General features: G+C 38.4%; 2 protein-coding genes across 3 annotated transcripts in view; one reads left to right on the forward strand and one right to left on the reverse strand.

The window, feature by feature from the left end:
- Positions 1-4,836: 4,836 nt before the first annotated feature.
- On the reverse strand, positions 4,837-12,258 carry MTERF1 (mitochondrial transcription termination factor 1). Its single transcript, XM_027574934.2, is given in 4 exon segments — positions 4,837-7,196; positions 7,198-7,435; positions 11,681-11,738; positions 12,210-12,258. Coding segments are annotated over 4 exon segments (1,245 nt in total). The 5' UTR covers positions 12,229-12,258; the 3' UTR covers positions 4,837-6,266.
- Positions 12,259-12,542: 284 nt separating this feature from the next.
- AKAP9 (A-kinase anchoring protein 9) overlaps positions 12,543-19,353 on the forward strand; it is a 197,697-nt gene continuing 190,886 nt past the window's right edge. Inside the window, exon 1 of one of the 2 annotated variants that reach the window (XM_027574908.2) lies at positions 12,543-12,580. The gene's annotated coding sequence lies outside the window, so the exon portion shown is untranslated. Of the gene's footprint in view, positions 12,626-19,353 lie in introns of both variants that reach the window. The other variant, XM_027574907.2, reaches the window with a different exon arrangement.

Raw genomic sequence — 19,353 nt, forward strand, 5'->3', positions numbered from 1 at the left:
AATTTGTTTTCCTTGTATTTAAAGCCTTTGTGAATGGAGGGAGAAAAGTGTGAAATCAAAAGGGTAGACATCAACTATCTTGAAGAGACCAGAAGAAAGTGAAGATGCAAGACCATCATTAGGGGGATACCAGAAACACGAAAATGAGCAAGAAGATACAGATGGCTTGATATGACATTTACCATGAGTGCCTTCCTCAACACCCCAAAACTGATCCTACTGCAGCTGTCCTGTCACAGGTTCCTGAGTCAACAGGGAATAAACTAAGGAATGAATGAACAGCCTCAGTCCAAGGACCTCTTGGCTAATTTAGGGCACCCATCTCCCAAGTACCAGGTGGCCAATCAAACCCCAGACCTTGTGCCTCCAGAGATGATCCCTAGAGGACCATGATGAGTATGAGTCATAGCTCAACTCTTCCCTCCCCAGTGTTGGGCAACCAGCCTTCTGCTTTGATCTCTTCCCAAAATCTAATAACCAGTCCTGCTATCCTAGCTTGCTTGTGCCAAGTTCTTCTTGGACTGTGTAACAACTGCCTATTAAAGACTATGGCTAGAATTCTGCCATCAACAGATCTCCACTAAATCATACTGCTGGTGTAATGTGTGGAGTATTATGGTACACAGGGAAGGAGCCAATAATCTAGTTTATCACATGAAAGCCATACTATTGGATCTTTAGCCACAGACCATGTACCTACCTAGACCTTCAAAAGTATATGATTTAAGGGGAGAAATAATTGGTTTAATAATGATGAACTGTTATAAATACTACTGGTTTTTTATTCCTTCCTGCTAAGTTCATGAAGAAACTAATTTTTCTTTAATCTTTGCTGTTGTCCTAATTCCCACAGTTATTTGAAAGTCCTCATGTTGACACCATTAATTTAGAATGCACAAATAATTTCCATTTTATTTTTTTTAAAGATTTTATTTATTTGAGAGAGAGAATGAGAGATAGGGAGCACGAGAGGGAAGAGGGTCAGAGGGAGAAGCAGACTCCCCGCCGAGCAGGGAGCCCGACGCGGGACTCGATCCCGGGACTCCAGGATCATGACCCTAGCCGAAGGCAGTCACCCAACCAACTGAGCCACCCAGGTGCCCCAATAATTTCCATTTTAAAAAGGAAGTTTTGCAGATACATCTGACATTTGGAGAACAGCAAAATGCAGCAGTCTTAACATTCACGTTTTCTAGAGCAAAATTTCAACTTATGAAGTATAACAATGGTTAAAAAAATATGTATAATGTGATGGAATACTGAACTAATCTGGGCCTTTTCAAAAACTTAGTAATATACTAAAATTTACTCACTCTGTTTAATAGTGAGAGATTGACTAGAGAAATTCTGGTTTATCCAAATGACAGAATTTCATGCCAATGTTAAAATTTGTTACAGGTGAATACTTAATTGACTCTGTAATTAATTGATTACTAAAAAATAATACATTCAGGATCTATTAGGTTTTTTAAAAAGCAATTTATAAAATACAAAGTTTGAGGGGTACCTGGGTGGCTCAGTCATTAAGCATCTGCCTTTGGCTCAGGTCATGATCCCAGGCACCTGGGATCGAGCCCGCATCAGGCTCCCTGCTCAGCGGGAAGCCTGCTTCTCCCTCTCCCACTCCTCCTGCTTGTGTTCCCTCTCAATGTCTGTCAATAAATAAATAAAATCTTTTAAAAAAAAATACGTAGTTCAGGGGCACCTGGGTGGCTTAGTCATTAAGTGTCTGCCTTCGGCTCAGGTCATGATCCCAGGGGCCTGGGATCAAGCCCTGCATTGGGCTCCCTGCTCAGTGGGAAGCCTGCTTCTCCCTCTCCCACTCCTCCTGCTTGTGTTCCTTCTCTTGCTGTGTCTCTGTCAAATAAATAAATAAAATCTTAAAAAAAAAAACAAAAACCGTAGTTTTATCTCAGTTTGAATATATATGCCACATACCTACTCCTGGATATATTCTGGGGGAAAAAAAAAAACAAACACAAGAAAAGTCACCAAAATGCTAACCAATTATCTCTGGGAGATAAGATTATAGTTCTTGTTTTTTGTGATTTACTTCTTTTCCATTTTTCCCATTATAAACATGGATTTTATTTTTACTCATGAAAAAATATTACTTAAAATTTTGTAAAATTTTATAATTTTTTAAATTCATATAATTTTTATAATTTATAAAATTTTAAAAGAAGAATTGACTCTCCCTCAGACTCAAACCTTAAAAGTATGACATGTTAATCTTGCCTGACAGGCATTATCCATTTGTTGCTACAAAGTTGTCCCTCCCCAACATTCCAAAGATGTGCTATGTTGTACTGCTGTGCATCCCACCTCTCACTGGCCACAGCTGTTGCTGCTCAATCACCTACGGCCATCTCAGGTATAATAATGGCCAGTTAAGGATCAGCATATATATCTATACACATACACCTCTCTATATATGCCTGGGGTCCCCTCTTTTTTTATGTTCCTTTATATTTACCATAAACATGAAAAGAATACAGCAAATACTGGAGAAGAGATTGTCAATAATTTCTGGACGTAAAGCTTAACAATTAAAATTACGCTTGCTCCCCCCATCCACCCCAACTCAACAGATATTTAATTTCATATACTGATCCTAGAGGTAGTATATCAGCTTATATAGGTATAATGCTCATGACAAATAACCCCTTTTTCCTCTCCATCAACACTTTGTTTTTTTAATTGAAGTATAATTAACATACAATGTTATATTTGTTTCAGATGTACAAGGATTCAACAAATTTATACATTACTCAATGTTCACTGTGGTAAGTATGGTCACCATACAATGTTATAGAATATTACTATCTCTCTAATTTTCTGAGGAACCTCCATACTGTTTTCCACAGTGGTTACACCAATTTATATTTCCACCAACAATGCACAAGGATTCCCTTTTCTCCATGTCCTCACCAACACTTGTTTTTTTGATACCAGCCATTCTGACTGGTGTAAGGTGGTATCTCATTGTGGCTTTAATTTGCATTTCTCTAATGATTAGTGATGTTGAGCATCTTTCCATGTTATCTGTTGGCTATTGGTAGGTCTTCTTTGGAAAACTGTCTATTCAGGTGGTCTGCCCATTTTTTAATCAGATTGTTTTATTTTTTGGACATTGAGTTGTATTAAGTTCTTTATATGTTTTGAATATTAACCCCTTATCAGATATATCACTTGCAAATCTCCCTCCTATTCACGTTGCCTTTTTGTTTTGTTGATGGTTTCCTTTGCTGTGCAAAACTTTTTATTTGGATGTAGTCCCAATAGTTTATTTTTGCTTTTGTTTTCCTTGCGTAAGGAGACATATGCATAAATATGTTGCTGAGGCTGATACCCAAGAGATTACTGCTTATGTTTTCCTCCAAAAGTTAATGGTTTCAGATCTCACATTTAGGTCTTTAATCTATTTTGAGTTTATTTTTGTATATGGTGTAAGAAAGTGGCCCACTTTCATTCTTTTGCATGTAGCTGTCCAGTTTTGATGCCGAATAATCTTTTATCTCCTCTGCTACCCACCTCCCTCAAGTTCCTTACAAACTTGTTAGATTCCAAAGAAATGACTCCGAAAATACTCCCATAAAATTCAGAATATGTAGGGAACTAATACTTGGCTAACAATAACAACATTTATTCCCAATAATACCACCATACTGATATGTGCTACATGGACAAAACTTGAAAACATTATGCTAAGTGAAAGAAGACAGTCACAAAATAAAACACATATTGTATGATTCCATTTATTTGAAATGTCCAGAATACACAATTTAGAGAGATAAAAAATAGATCATTGGTTGCTTAGGGCTAGGGAAGGGGGAGGACAATGGGAATTTACTGCAAATGGACAAAGGGTTTCTTTTAGGGAGCAAACACGTATCCTAAAATTAGATTGTGATGATTATACAGCTCTATGAATTAAAAAATAGTATGTTGAATTGAATAATTTGATGTTATATGTAAATTATGTATCAATAAAGCTGTTTTGTAAAATACTGTAACTTTATTATAGCTGTCAATGAACAGTTACTACCTACAAAAAGACTTATAGACTCTATGTTACCTGATTTTTGCCAACTCTGCAAGGTCAATTTTTAATCTTACAAATGAGAATACAAGTTCAGTGAAATTGAAATATGTACACATACAGAGCTGGTCAGGAATGATGCCCAGATATACCACTCCAAAGAAGTATCTCTCTAAAGCCAATGTTTTCTTAACCATGCCATGCTTGCCATCAAATAGTGTACTGGCAATAAGTTTAAGTATCATTGACATCAAATGGCCTTGAAAAAACAGGCATTTTGTTTCTATCAGTGGCAGGAGAAAGTTTTTTTGAGGCATCACTTAGGAAATGTCTTCAAAGGTTTAGCACCGTTATTTAATTCAAAATCTACATCTAGAAAACAAAAGTCTCTAGAAAACAACTGGAAGTAATTAAGGTCATATAATTTGTCATTTCTCTTTCAGTTTGTATCAGAGCTAGATCATGAATGTCTTCAAAATACAGACATCATCTCATCTGTCATTTTTTAAGTTGGTGCATCTACAAATTCCTTGTTCTTTATTTATATTAGATAAAATGCCCATTAAATATAAAAATACAGAAACTAGGGGCGCCCGGGTGGCTCAGTTGGTTAAGTGTCTGCCTTTGGCTCAGGTCATGATTCCAGGTTACTGGGATCAAGCCCCCCCATCGGGCTCCCCCATTAAATATAAAAATACAGAAACTAGGGGCGCCCGGGTGGCTCAGTTGGTTAAGTGTCTGCCTTTGGCTCAGGTCATGATTCCAGGTTACTGGGATCAAGCCCCCCCATCGGGCTCCCTGCTCAGTGGGAAGCTTGCTTCTCCCTCTCCCACTCCTCCTGCTCGTGTTCCCTCTTTCACTGTGTCTCTCTCTGTCAAGTAAATAAATAAAATCTTTAAAAAAAAAATACAGGAACTATAACCATTTCTTTAAACTACACTAAGTAAAAATATTCCTTTATTTAGATTTTTACTTACATTTCATTTTTTTACAGACATTTAGAGGTCTTTACAAACAACTTGCTAAGTCATTCCAGAAAGGTATGCAGATAAAACAGGTAATTAAAAAAAAAAAAAAAGAAAAACAGATATACTGAAAGAACCATAAATTGTGACTCCTCCACCTATAATGCAACTAATCACTGTTTAGTTGCTATATTCATCTATTTGCTGCCATAACAAATTGTCACATATTCGGTGGCTTAAAACAACACAAATTTATTCTCTTATGGTTCTGTAGGTCAGAAGTTTGACAAGAAGTTTCAGTGGGCTAAATTCAAGGTCCCAGCAGGGCTGTGTTCCTTTCTGGGGGCACCAGGGGGAAAATGTTTCCTTGCCTTTTCCATTTTTCTTAGAGGCCACCTGCATTCCTCGGTTCATGGTCTCTTCCTCCTTCAAAGCCAGTAAATAGGGTCAAGTCCTTACATCACATCCCTCTTCCATTTTAAGGACCCATATGATAACACTGGGCCCACACAGATAATCTGGGATAATCTCCCTGTCGTAAGGTCCTTGACTTAATTACATCTGCAAAATCCTTTTCCAGTGTAACAGAACACATTCAGATTCTGGGAATTAAGACACTGACATCTTTGGGTAGCCATTTTTCTGCCCATCATAGTTGCCACTGTCTTTAAAAAATCAGGATATACCCACAGTAAATTGAGCCTACCTTGGAGGGAAAGGGGAACATACTAATGGTTTAAATGAAGAATGCAGAACTTGAGATGAAAAACCCTCCTTTTTGGTTTATCAGATTTTTACTGGCATTCTATTTTGAAGATGAACCACAATTAGATATGTGGCTATAACAGGAAAAATCAATTGCAATTCAAAACCCCGAGAGGAAACAGAACTGTCCAAATGAATCTGTTGATTTTTTAATCTGAACAGAAACCATAAAAACTTATTTTGTACTTTCTATCTTTCTACATATTGTCCCACGCTGGCACTCAGGAACTACTATTCATATGACAGTCACAGCCTGTAGCATATAACCTGATGTTGTATTAATTCAAACTAGAGAAAAGGTAGCTAGCTGGGAAGACTATACTGGAACATACTGACCATGAGTTTTTACGAACCTTTAAAATAAAATATCCAAAGGATCATTATGTATGTATATATGGTTAAGAAACCAAAATTCTTTTTGAAAGGCCCAAATTCAAAATGACGTATCACTACATTGTTAAGACTGACACTTTTTAATTTCCCAGAACAATGTTCTATTCAATGTTTAACTTCTTCAACTTAGCATTATATCTTTTTTGACTCCAAGATAAAAGAGCAATGTTTGATGTACTGAAGTTATAGCCAGCATTTACCAATTCTTTGATTCGATTTTTTAAAGTATTTATGCTTGAATCCAAAATCCGAGGATTTTCAATTATTTGTGATATGCTAAATTTTTCTTCTATGAGGCAGTCTATTTTATCATTAAACTTTTTCTCTCCCAAGAAGATCACATCTGGATAGCGTAAAATAAACTTGTGTATCTCTTCTTTAGTACACCCAAGAAAAAACAGCTTCTCTTTGATATTTGTGTAGTTTCTGTTGACATAGTCATTGGAAAGGTCTAGAATTTTAGCTCCTGGACCACAGAGCAGAACAAGCAACTTCTCATCATTCAAATTGAAAGTTGACTGTAAAAACTCAATGTTAGTTTTTACCCGTTTGGTACTCTGAATTAAGATGAAAGGGTTTTTTAAAATTATCTTCCTAACAAAATCTCTGGGCTTATTGTGACCCAAAGACAAACAGACTTCTTGCAAAAATACAATCATCTGTTTATTCAGATCTAGACTGTTGGAGAAGGTACGTGGAGCATTGGTCAATAATCGACAAAGGCATTTATGGGTCAATCCAACTGAATAGAGGAACTTTATATTATTCTCTAAGTTTAGGTTATTATTGGACCGAAAAAAAGATTCAGGAGAACGTTGCAAAATATTTATAATTTCAAGGTCTGATGTCATAATTCTTCTCCACAGATCCCACCGTTCTGAAAGACTTTCAGGTGTGCGTGTTATGGCTCGTGGATATCTTGATATGATACTAGCAATCACTTCTTTGCTAGCTCCTTTGGACAGAAGGAACATCTTCAGGTCCTGCTCTTTAGTTCCCATCCTATTAAAAACTCCAGGCTGTCGTTTTTTTTGCCATGTCAACGTCTACTCCCATTGTAAGTAAGTTATTCACTAATTCTTCATTCTCCAAAGACTCCCTGTCTGCATTACCACACTTCACACTAAAAAGCCTAAATGAAACTGATTTAAGGAGGACTTCTGCTGAAAATCGGATCATCCAACATCTTGAACCAAAGAGAAAGTTACTTCTCATACACAAGAAGTTTCTTGGTGCCATAATGGTCAGGTATCCCAAACCTTTTGGAATGCTGTGTAAAACAACATACATAATATTATACAAATGCATGTGTTAAACAGCTAAAAACCGTATTAAGGTCCTATAAGCATCATGGTCACTTCTATAAGAAAATATGTATAGCTCCAGCTCTCCTGGTGCTGCAGTAACAATTCAACCACTGCACCCCCACTCTTTAGTTCACTGCTTCTGATTATCTGTGGGCCTGGGGCTGCTTCCATTCTTAATGTGAAGAAAAGCATTATAAGCATCATCACTGATCCACAGCTATTCCTGCCTTTATCTTGCTCTTTACATTTGGACTTGCCTGTGTTTGCTACCCAAAACCAGTTGACCCTCCCTACTTCTGCTTTATCCTCCTAGTTTTCAAACCTCTGGCTTATTCCTACTAACCAATGCTTTCAATTCTACCTTGTCTTCCAACTTCCCAGATCTCTGGCCTTGCCTCTGCCTTAGCTACCAGACTACTTTGCCCCTGTTCCCTTTTCCTGGTTCCTCAAACTCTAAATATAGCCTTGAAAATCAACACTTCAGACTATCTAATTTCCACCTTAAACACCTTTTTCTAGACTCATGGTTCTCTTTAAACCCATGCTATCATTAGTCTTAATTCTTAGCTTTATATAGACCTCTGGTCAACAGTTCCCAATCTCAATCCCATGTCCTTCAGTTTACCCTATTACCCCCTGGGTTGTAACCCAACTACTCCAAACCAATTTTTATCTTCAAAATGATCTAGTTGCACTATTTAATCCACACAGTGGAACTGTGCTGAGAGCACATAAACAATGAAGAGTTACTTTCACCATCCTCCTCTACCCTGCCACATTATAAAAGATGAACCCAGGGCTCTCTGCATCTGTTTCACAACACATAACTTCAGGCAAGTGACTAAAACCTCAATAACTCATTTTCCTAATCATTTAGAAACGGGGCCCAAAATGTATGAATTTATATATGATAATAACCATAGGTACCTACTAAAATAAGTATCTGCATTTATAGGAAATACTTTATCAGGAAAGCAACAGAAAAATTTTCTTCTGTTATTCAATTTGTCAGATGATTTATGTTCTTTAATTGTGGTCTGAGTCATAAAACACATGTATTTTTTAATTGTACTTTTTCCTCTTTATATAGCTGTGACAAACCTAGCTCTTAATTGCTAATTACTAACAATGGGCTCTTATCACTTAAAGGAAGCATTTCCCTTCTCACCTCTCCAATTAAATATAAAATAGGGGCGTCTGGGTGGCTTAATCGGAGCCTGCCTCTCCCTCTGCCCGCAGCTCCCCCTGCTTGTGCTCTCTCTCTCTGACAAATAAATGAATGAAATCTTAAAAATAATCTTTAAAAAATAAAAATAAAAAATAGAAATAGATGGTTCCAACTCACCACTAATATCTCTGGGCTTGAGATACTGCTTTCAAGATCAGTGTCAAAGAAAGCCTCTCTGTGTCTGCCCTACACTATTTTTTTCTAAGATTTTATTTTTAAGTAATCTCTACACCCAACCTCGAGATCTCGAACCCCCAACCTCAAGATCAAGAGTTGCACACTCCACCGATTGAGCCAGCCATCCATCCCTTAATTACACCAAGATAACAAGAATTTAAGAGTATGCCTACTGTCAGGGAACTCTCCGATATCTCAGGTAATCTACAGATCTTCAAAGAATTAGAAAAAGATTCCCAAACTATACTATCAAATAACATTCAAACAAAAATGCAAGACACTCACAAAATAAACATCAAACAGCAGCACATTTTAGATTGCCCCATACTCTGAGTTCACTATTCTGTATTTCTCCATAATTCCACATACTACTCTTTAACTACAACTTCTTCCAAAAATGCATGAATTTAGAAACTGAAAAATAAGATCCTCATTCTAACTACAGAATGAAGGCTCTACCTGCAGAGCTCAACAATCTGTTCTCTCTTCCAGATACACAAGGGTGACCTCTACTGGATAATGGTACAGAACACTGACAGTGGTAGATAAGACCCGTGCTTTGGGAATAGGGGTGAAAGATGATCCAATGGGCTATAGGAAGCAAGCAGTGACACTCTAATTTATATCTGTCTTAGCCTTTTAAAAATTCCATTTTATGTGTTTTATATGTACAATATAATAGTACTGTAAAACATGTATATAATTAGTAAATAAATATACATACACTGGAGGTACATGTATGAAACCTTTTTTACTGAGAGTGTACACAGTCAAAAGTCTGAAGACAACTACTCTAGACAACAAACTCTTGAGATGATTAGCACCATGACAAACAGGCTGAGCAAGCCACAGAAAGTTCAAAAGGAATTGTATTAATAACAGACTAAGAGTAAAAATATATGCCAAATTTCTTCACAAAGGAGTCATATATCTATTAAGGTTTCTCCTGAATCTATGTCTTATGTATAATTCGCTCGCTGCGGAAATATCTTCCACATGAATTAACATGTCTAAAACCAAACTGAACATCTTTACCAGCCCCCAAACTAGCCCTCTTCTGATGAATGGAATCACTACCACTTGATCGTAATAGTCACTCATGATAAAAATCTAAAAGTGATTACTTTCTTCCTCTTCCTCAACCCCAAAGTCATTAAATCATGTAGATTCAGCTTCCTCAGTATCTTCGTTAGCATCTCTACTCTTTGCTGTTCTCCCTCACCCAGACTGTAACAGCCACCTAACCTGCTTCTCTAACATCAGTCATGAAAAACTGCCACCATAGCATAGCTATAAAACAAAGAAGTGATTACATCCCTTATTCCCTGATTAAAGACCTCTATAGCTCTCCCCTAGAAAGCAAAATCTTCACACTCACCCTCAACGCTCTCACCACACCATTCCAACTACCTTCCTAGCTATCTGCTCTAGTCTACCACCTCACAACACGAGGCATTATTGCCTCTCAAACCTCAAATTCTAAACATTCTTGCCCATTTTTGTCTCCTTGCCTTTGTGGAAGCTATTCTTTCAGAAAGGCCCATCCTCCCATATCTATCCATAAGTACAAGGTCTCATTCAAATACTACCTTCCCACAAATCTTTAACTTAACAAATACTGCTGAAGTGAGTCATTTATCACTTATTACTAAAAAATCTAAAACCAGGGGCACTGGCTCAGTCAGTTAAGCGTCTGCCTTCGGCTCAGGTCATGATCCCAGGATCCTGGGATCCAGCCCTGCATCAGGCACCCTGCTCAGTGCGGAGTCTGCTTCTCCTTCTCCCACCGCCCCTCCCCTCTCCTCCTGCTCTCTCTCGCTTGTGGTTGGTTGACGAGCATGTGAGGAAATGCAGGAAATTCTCCAAATACCACTGTTGGAAGGGAATTTGGGACCATCCACCATATCCTTTAACCAGCATTTTCACTTCTTTAAAATTATCCAGAAGAAATAAAAGGACAACACACATTTGTTATTAAAAAGGATGACTATCCTAACATTTGCTATAGCAGAAAAGAAGAAACCCACCAACAGAATGATTCATAAATTGTGATACATCTGTGTAATATTAATGCTATACAACCTGATTTTTTTAAAAAGAGGCATATCTAACACAATGGAAAGATATCCAAGATATTGTAAGTGGCAAACCACATAACAGTACAGTTAAAATAATATCACTTATATAAGGGGGGGGACATTAATATATAAAAAGAAGGTAAAAAGGCAGTAAGAATTATCTCTGAGAGATTAATGGGGGCTATGTACTGTTCCTGAAATACTGTGATACTACTTAATAAACATGTTATTTTGCAACCAGATAAATTAAGAACAAATTAAATTGGCTTAGGGGTGCAAAAAGTACTGGGAAATATGTGGCCTTTATCAGTTTTTCAGTTTTCAATACAAAAAAAGTTAAGCACCTAATCAACATTCAAAAACATTCCTATAATATCTAGCAAGGTAATAAGTATATAAGCAACCTAATGCAAAAAGTATCAACTGTCTCAATCTACAAATTTCAAAAATAATATTCCATAATTTATTTAAATATTTCAGTTCACTCTTTAACCAAAACCATTATTCCAAGGACTAAAGTCCAAAATTAACAAATACACTGAAAACCTCTGTACTCATAACTTGTAAGGCCTGAGGAATAAGATTTCCTTGTTCTCTGCTGCACTCCCTTGATAAAGGGACTTTTAATGGAGATGGCTAATCACTGCCCCAGGGTACTACATTCCAGTTGGTCTTTAGATAAAACAAAGGAAGTTTGGAGATCTTTACAGCACTCCATTTCTCACCTAATTTGTCTTAAAGAGGATGTTCCATTTCTCCTGAAGAGCTGGAAAACAGCTGTCCCTAAAAATGGCAAAAAAAAAGGGGGGGTGGAGGGCAAAATACTGTCAGCACTTCGTGATACAGAATAAAGAAATCAATCCCAGCTAACACTGCATAACGTTGTGAAAAGCGTCACCGCTTATGTACTAAGCATCTCTGAGATACCGAGAGTAAAACGGCAAGAACACGCCCGTGAGTATTAACGGGAAAAGGTGGCGTAATCACGCATTGTTTGTAAAACTGGAGCTAAGTGCTTCACATATACTGTCTTACTTCAGCCCCACAACTTAGAAGGTAAGGATTATTCCTAAAATTAGAAAATCGGGAAAAAGGCGGAACTCTGTCACAAGTTCGTATTAGCTCGCTTAATATAGTAATTACACGGGTTCCATTCCATGGGTTCTCCCGCTCCCCCTTCCTCCCCAAAACCGACTCGCCAAGGGGCTGCACAGGAAGGGGACTCCACCATACATCAAAATCACCCAGACCCACTTCTAAAAATAAAGAGCATAAGTGCAGCCAGCCACAGACCTCAACCTGGACTGTACTAATACTCGGAATATGGCTTTACTTCCGCCTCTACGGCCTGGGGCGAGACCGAGAGGCGGAAATGAACAAGACTAACTTCCGGTCGCGTAGCGGTGGCGTCGCCTTCTTTGCGCCCCCGGGCGGCCGCGCCGCAGCCCTCTGCAAGCCTGAAGCGAAGAGCCCAGCAGGGGGCGGCAAGAGACCGTGGTGAACTCTGGGAACGGGCGGGCTGCCTGGGGCTGGTTTTGGAGGGAGGCGGGACCATGGGCTTCCCCGAAGCCCGGGCCTGGGGCCGAGGGTGGCTGCGGAGATCCATTGCCTGCTGGCGACGTGCGGTAGGAAAGTCGCTATTATATACATGAATTTTGCAACCTGATAGGGTAATTATGCTTATTAATATGGTTAACATATGTTGGTAAACACCTTGGCGTTTGGTTTCGGAAGACGCGTGCAATCTGGGGCTTCTGAAGAGTCCCAGATTCTCTTTCTTTCCTGAGCTACCTTGGAAATCCTGGAGTGTGGCTGCTAGTCCTAATTCGGCTTCAGCAGTCAGGTTCGGAAGCAGTTTTGATATACTTCGATTTAACAGCTTGCAGCACGAATTATTTATGCTGCTTCTGAAATTGTGACGAGAGTAGGCTATTTAAAGTTTCAACAGAAACAATCTCCACAGCAGAAGCGTTTTTGTCACCCTTGAGGGCGTCGTTTATTTAAATCTTCCTGGTCCTGTCATTCTCACTTGACTGGGGGTGGTAGCAATGGAGATTAAACTTCAGTTCAAAGCAATTCCGCTGAATTCTCCAAAAGAAAGATTATACCTAAATTAATGAAATAATCCTCAAACTGCCAGGTTATTTTCCAGAGGAAGTGATTTAGTCTTGAGAAAAACAAAAAGTAGGGGAGAGGGTTGTTCCTGAATTCTACTGCAAGGAAGAATTTCCTGCTTTACCCTACTCCATGTAGGAGCATATGGTAAATTTTTCTTTATCTCATTTCTGCACCAATTAATGTTTTATCTTCACTCTGTCCCTTAGACTAGGAGCTAGCTGGTATGTTGTCACTTTGTTTTGAATTAATTTTCTGTTTTATTGGCTTATAAGGGTAAAGATTTACCTTTGGAACCTTAAATTACCAATAATCAGTCTTTCTGGTAAGTGAAATTACTCACTGCTGTCCCTCCAGGTAAAAAGTAGTCCTGAAATGTTAGAAGTGGTCTTTATGTGAATTTCCAAAATCTATTTCTGCATGGAAGGAGCTCCTATATCTGAGTTTATATTTACTGTCATACATAAATATATAAACTTACATGCATAAATATATAAATATATTTATAAGCTACTTTACAATCAATGTTAAACAATAAAATCTATTCTAGGAATCATTGAATTTCAGACTTAAGACCTTTGAGATTATGAATCCCTCATTATGAATCCTCTAATTTTGCCAATGAGACATGGAAACCCTTACAATAGAAGTCAGCAAGAGAATACATGTGTTATACCTCCTTAACCAGTAAGTCTTCTATGATTTATACCACATGCACTGACAGAGATTATCAAAGGTTAGTTCAGACTTACTTAGGCGACATCACTTAAGTTTGTTTTTAGTGATATGTGTAGGTAAAGGAGATTGGTTCTTTTGGAAATAAGTGCCGTATTTCCTATCCAAAATTTTCTGATTACAAATAAATTTTAAATGCATATTATAAAACACTGAGATAATGATGGTTGAATTAGCATGGTGTATTGGCAATTTTTTTCCTTCTCCTATTTCTGCAAAGAGGTTTAATATTTAATGATTTGCGAAATGTCATTACCTCCCGTAAGGCAGTGACTACTACCTCACTGTCATTAGTGGTGTATTACAGGATAACCTATATATAGCTTGCCTGTATTTTATTCATTGGTTCAGTGAACATTTATTAAACACCTGTGTATTCCAGGCCTTGTTTTCAGGATCAGGGGGATATAGTGGAAAATAAGCGAAAGCCACTGCCCTCCTTGACCTTATTGCCCTTGATAGGTCTCACTCAGCCTGAGTGTCTGCTGCTCTGCATGCTTCCCCTCATCGGACCTCCCCAAGACCATAGCTGATCCATGCCCTACTAAGCTGATATAATTAAGAAGTGTGATTGGAAACATTGGAGGGCTGTGTGTGGTAGAAGACCAGAGGCAGGGAGTAAGCAATGATGAAGAAACAGAGAAGAAAAGGGATAAGTAGTTGCAACATGGTGGAGGGGAGTTTTTCCTAGTGTCACTCACTTGGTCTCTGGGCTCTCTAAACAGCAGGAATTGACTGGAGGCCAAAAGAAAGTTCCAGGCAAGGCTTTTATTGGGGCTTATTCTGGAGCACAAGGGAGACAGCACAAAGAAAAGAGTTCTTCAACTGAGTCCTCTAATATAGGCCAGGGAAAGTTTTTAAAGGGACTAAAGAGAGAAAGGAGTGATGCTGAGACATACAGAGTCAGGAATTTCTTGGTGCCTGCGCACTAAAAATTTATGCTTCCTCACATGTCGCAAGTCTATTCATTTAGCATGTTAAATCTCCACCCATGTGTGTAGGTTTTAGTATTATAATGAGAGGAATAGTTGGTGAAAAGTCAGGGCAGGGGGTCCACCTGGGTGCAGACTAGTTTGGTTCAGTCTTTACCTGTCTTCATAGTTCAGTCCCTCCTCTAGGTAATCATCCTGCTTCCACATTCCTGCAAGATATACTACTCAAGAGGCATAGAGTTTCAGCTGTCCAGGAAAGCTAGATTTCACGGTCAGGTTTGAGGAGGCCCAAGTCCAGTCCCTGCCCTATCTCACTAGAAGCTGTTCTAAAGTTGTCGTCTTTCAAAGTTTTTTTATAAAGTCTAAAGTAATCCAATTTTTAAGTTAAATTTGTTTTGTTATATATCCCTTTTACAGCTTTCTTTTCTGAAACCATGGTAATACTAGGTGGCATATGTGTTTTTAAATGACTTCACTTGAGAAAAGAAAAAATTGCCAAGTCTGTATTGGAGCATCTCCTCCCTCTTTTTTTCATCCAAAAGTCTGTTGCAGGGAAAAGTAGGGACTCTGGCGCCCTCCCTCCCCAAGTAGGACTTAAGACACTCTGGCGGTGAGCTGAAAGTCAAGTTGGAGTACAGAATCTATGCTATATTCAGAAGCACCTCTGCCCTTTTATAATTAAGGTGGTTTTTTTTTTTTCACTGTGTCAAAAGTGTCTGCCTGACCCGCTCTGCCCAGGAAGTATCCTTAGTTTTTCATGCAAATAGACTTTTGGCACACCACAGCCCCTTGGTTGACCACTCATGTTTGAATCTCAGCAGACCCAATTAAGGTCAGAAAGGAAGTAGCCCTCCAGTTCCCCACCCTCCACCCACTACAGCAATACCCAGACTCCTGGGCTCAATAGACAAATGCAACCCCCCACCCCACAGCAACTTCCTAGACAGACCTACCAGCTTCCTACCGGTGTAGTTTGAAGTCCTCAGAGGAACATCATGTCTCTTCTCCCGTTCTCTTGCTTGAGGTTATCTTGTGTGCTTATGAAAACACATGGAAAGGCTACAAATTGCTTACTGCTGTGTAAAATAATAGATAAAGTTACCCTGATAATCACAGGTTAACACTCTTTCTGTCTGCTAACAACCAAAAAAAAAAAAAACCCCAACAAACAACTTAGCTTAATTTCCCCCTTTCCAAAAACAATTGCTTTTTAACAACCTTGGATTTCTTTTGAAATCTAAAGATTTAACTAGTGGCAACTTTCTTTCTCTGAAATATGCCTGACTGGGGTCTAGAGAGATCCTTGAGTCGGTCTTCCCACTCCCACACTCATTACCACAAGGGCTGTGGCAAGGAACTGAGTACTTAGTCTGGCAAATTTGCTGATTCCAGACCTGATATGATCCCAGATTCCCACAGTAGTTAGACTGCCACCACCAACATGACAGAGTTGGCTGAGAGAAACACAGTAATCATTTGAGATCCCATTCAGCCTTGATCCCATTCAGCCTGGTGAGTTTAAGTACCTTTTGGGTTGTTTGATCCTATAGTACCATGCTTTCAATTACTGTGAAGCCATTCTTAATCACTGGTAGAAAAAAGTGATCTTACCACAAAGCAGAGGAGCAAATATTCACAAAACAGAATAAAATCTTCCTCGTCCAAAACTATCTCCCTTCCTAATTATAGTATTTCTTCAAATTCTACCCTTAGAAATTTAGTCCTTGGTATTTATAGCATGGTGGTTTTAAATCCTAAACATATTTGAAAGGGGAAACAAATTAAGCCAACAGCCAACACACTTTCTGTAAAGGGCCAGAGGGTATGTAGTCCACAAAGCCTAAAGTATTTACTATCTCTTTTGCACATTCTTCTTTTTTCTTTCTTTCTTTTTTCACAACCCTTTAAAAATGTAAAGACTGTTAGCTCATAGAGCACGTGGCCGCTGGTCATAGTCTGCGGACACCTGCATTAAACTACAGTGAGCTACTGTATACCTGTAACCTAGTTTCTTGACTTAAAGCATCCAAAGAATAGGCATTTTGAGGAAAAGGACATAAAAGAGAAAAATGTTAATATCTGAAAACATCATATAACACTATGTGGCAGGTACTGTTCTAATCATGTCACCTATATTAATCCGTTTACATCTATGATGGAAATAATATGATCTCTATTTTATGAATGACGAAACTGAAAGAGAGGCTAAGTAACCTGCCCAAGCTCACACAGCTAATAAGTAACTGGAACCTAAGAAGTCCAACTCTAGAGTGTGTGATCATAACTGTGATGCTACGCTGACACTCAGAAAATAGTATTTTAATTCACTGTAGAAACTATAAAAATAGAAATATTTTTCTATAGAAATTAGAAAAAGAAAGCAAATTCACCCATAATTCCATCACCTAGAAATAATCACTATTTACATTTTGTTTATATTCTTCCAGAATATTCCTATATATAAAATTCTTTCCTTTCTTCAACCTATGAGGTAGGTATCATTTTACAGATGAGGAAACTGAGGCTTAGAAGGGTTAAGTGATTTTTTTCAAGAACATAAAGCTGACACGTATGTGGAACCAGGATTTCAAACCAGGTTGTTGCTTCCAGAACCGGTGTTCTTAACCCCTGGCCTATACTGTATTTGAGTTTATACTTACTTCTCACTCTGCTCCCCACCTCCGCTCATGTGCTCACTTTCTCTCGCAAACAAATAAAATCTTAAAAAAAGAATGAAGAAAGGTAAGTTGGGCAGACAAAAACATCTCTGTCTACTACTACAGTTGGTTAGCCAGAATTGGAGTTGAGATCTTTGATCTCCCAGTCCAATCCTCTCGTCATTCCTCTGTTTATTCATTTAGCACGTACTTACTGAACACTCTATCAGGATTGTATTTAGCCGCACGTAACAGTGGTAGTTTACATAGCAAAATATCTAGAGATGGAAGTGGGTTTTGGCATTGTTTTCTAATACCAGGTAGTCTCACAGTTTCCTAAGCACAGCACTGCACTTCTTTGCCTCCGATCCTTTGTTCACTCCTCTGCTCACCATAGCCACTTGTTAGGCACTCTCTTCGTCTCGGTTTGTTAGGGCTGTTATAACATAAATGCCATAGGCTAAGTTGTTTAAACAACAGACATTTATTTGTCACAGTTCTGGAAACTGGGGAGTCCAGATCAAGGTGGCAGCAGATTCGGTGTTCAGTGAAGTCCCACTTCCTGGTAGTTGACTGTCTTCTCAACGTGTCCTCACATAGCAGAAAGGAGTAGGAGAGCTCTTTGTGGTTTCTTTCATAAGGGCACTAATCCCCTTCACAAGGGCTTCAGCCCCATAACCTCATTACCTCCCAAGGCCCCTTACCTAATATCATCACATTAGATGTTAGAATTTCAATGTATACATTTTGGTGGAAACACATTAAGTCCTAACAGTCACTTAACCTAGAAACTGTGATACCATCTCTCCCTGAAGCTTTTCCAAACCCCCATTTGGAGTAAATCTCTCCCATTTCCATATTTCTGTAGCACTTTGTGCAATCAGTATAACACCAGATTTATTCTACCTTGTGTTTAAATTAATATGGTACACACATATCAATCTCTGCATTATACCGTGATTTCTTAAGGGCTCAGACTGAGTCTCGTTCTTCTTTGTGGAACCCAGATGCCAACTGTTCTCCCATCCTCTGAATGCACCAGCTATACATCCTCCCTGCTAGACCCAGAACCACTTTGAGTTCTGCCAAAGTAAACCACATCACCCGAAAACATTAGTGAGCAAAGTGGACTTCACTGTAGGTTTTGTCATGGAGATGACATACCACACTACACAGAAAAACAGCTCTCAGATCCCTTGTTAGACCCACCGGCTCACATTTCCTTCCTTTTGGCTTGTCCTCCTGACTTCAAACTCCTCTCTGCATTATTTTACCTAAATTCAGAGGTGCTTCAGCCCTAGCTCCCATTGGCACACTCAAACCCAGCATGAAGCTCAGCAAAATAAAGTCCCATGTAGGTAACAGGTCCCACTCTTCTCCATAGTGGGGGTTCAAAACAGCAGATAATATTAAATAGTGCTAATAATATTTAGTGAGTATTTATTTTGCATAAAGTACTGTCATCCCTGCAAGGCATATTTTATTATTCCCGTTTTACAGTTGAGAAAAGGGAGGGATGAAGAGGTTAAATAAATAAATAAATATCACAGTCAAAAAGTAGGAACCAGAAATCCAACCCAGGCACTTTGAATCCAGAGCCTGGGCCCTTAATAATTAAGCTCCACTAATTTTTATAGCACCTAATACCATGCCTTCCCTAGTAAGTACATCAAAGTGTTGGTTGGATTAAATTTACTTGTATTTCTAAGATCATCAGAAATATGCAGTTTCCTACGTTTCTTTTTTTCCAGTTGCAAGCATTTATTTTTGTTTATGAAATACCAAATATCCATTATAAGAAAAAACACATTATGTTAAGTTAAAGCAAAAATTATGAGTATATTGCAACTTTTGCTAGTTTTATTTTTCTCAGCTTTACTGAGGTGTAATTGGCAAATAAAAGTTGTATAATATTTAAGTTGTACAACATGATGATTTGATATACCTATACATTGTGAA

The sequence above is a fragment of the Zalophus californianus genome, chromosome 12, assembly GCF_009762305.2.
Source record: "Zalophus californianus isolate mZalCal1 chromosome 12, mZalCal1.pri.v2, whole genome shotgun sequence".
NCBI lineage: Eukaryota > Metazoa > Chordata > Mammalia > Carnivora > Otariidae > Zalophus > Zalophus californianus.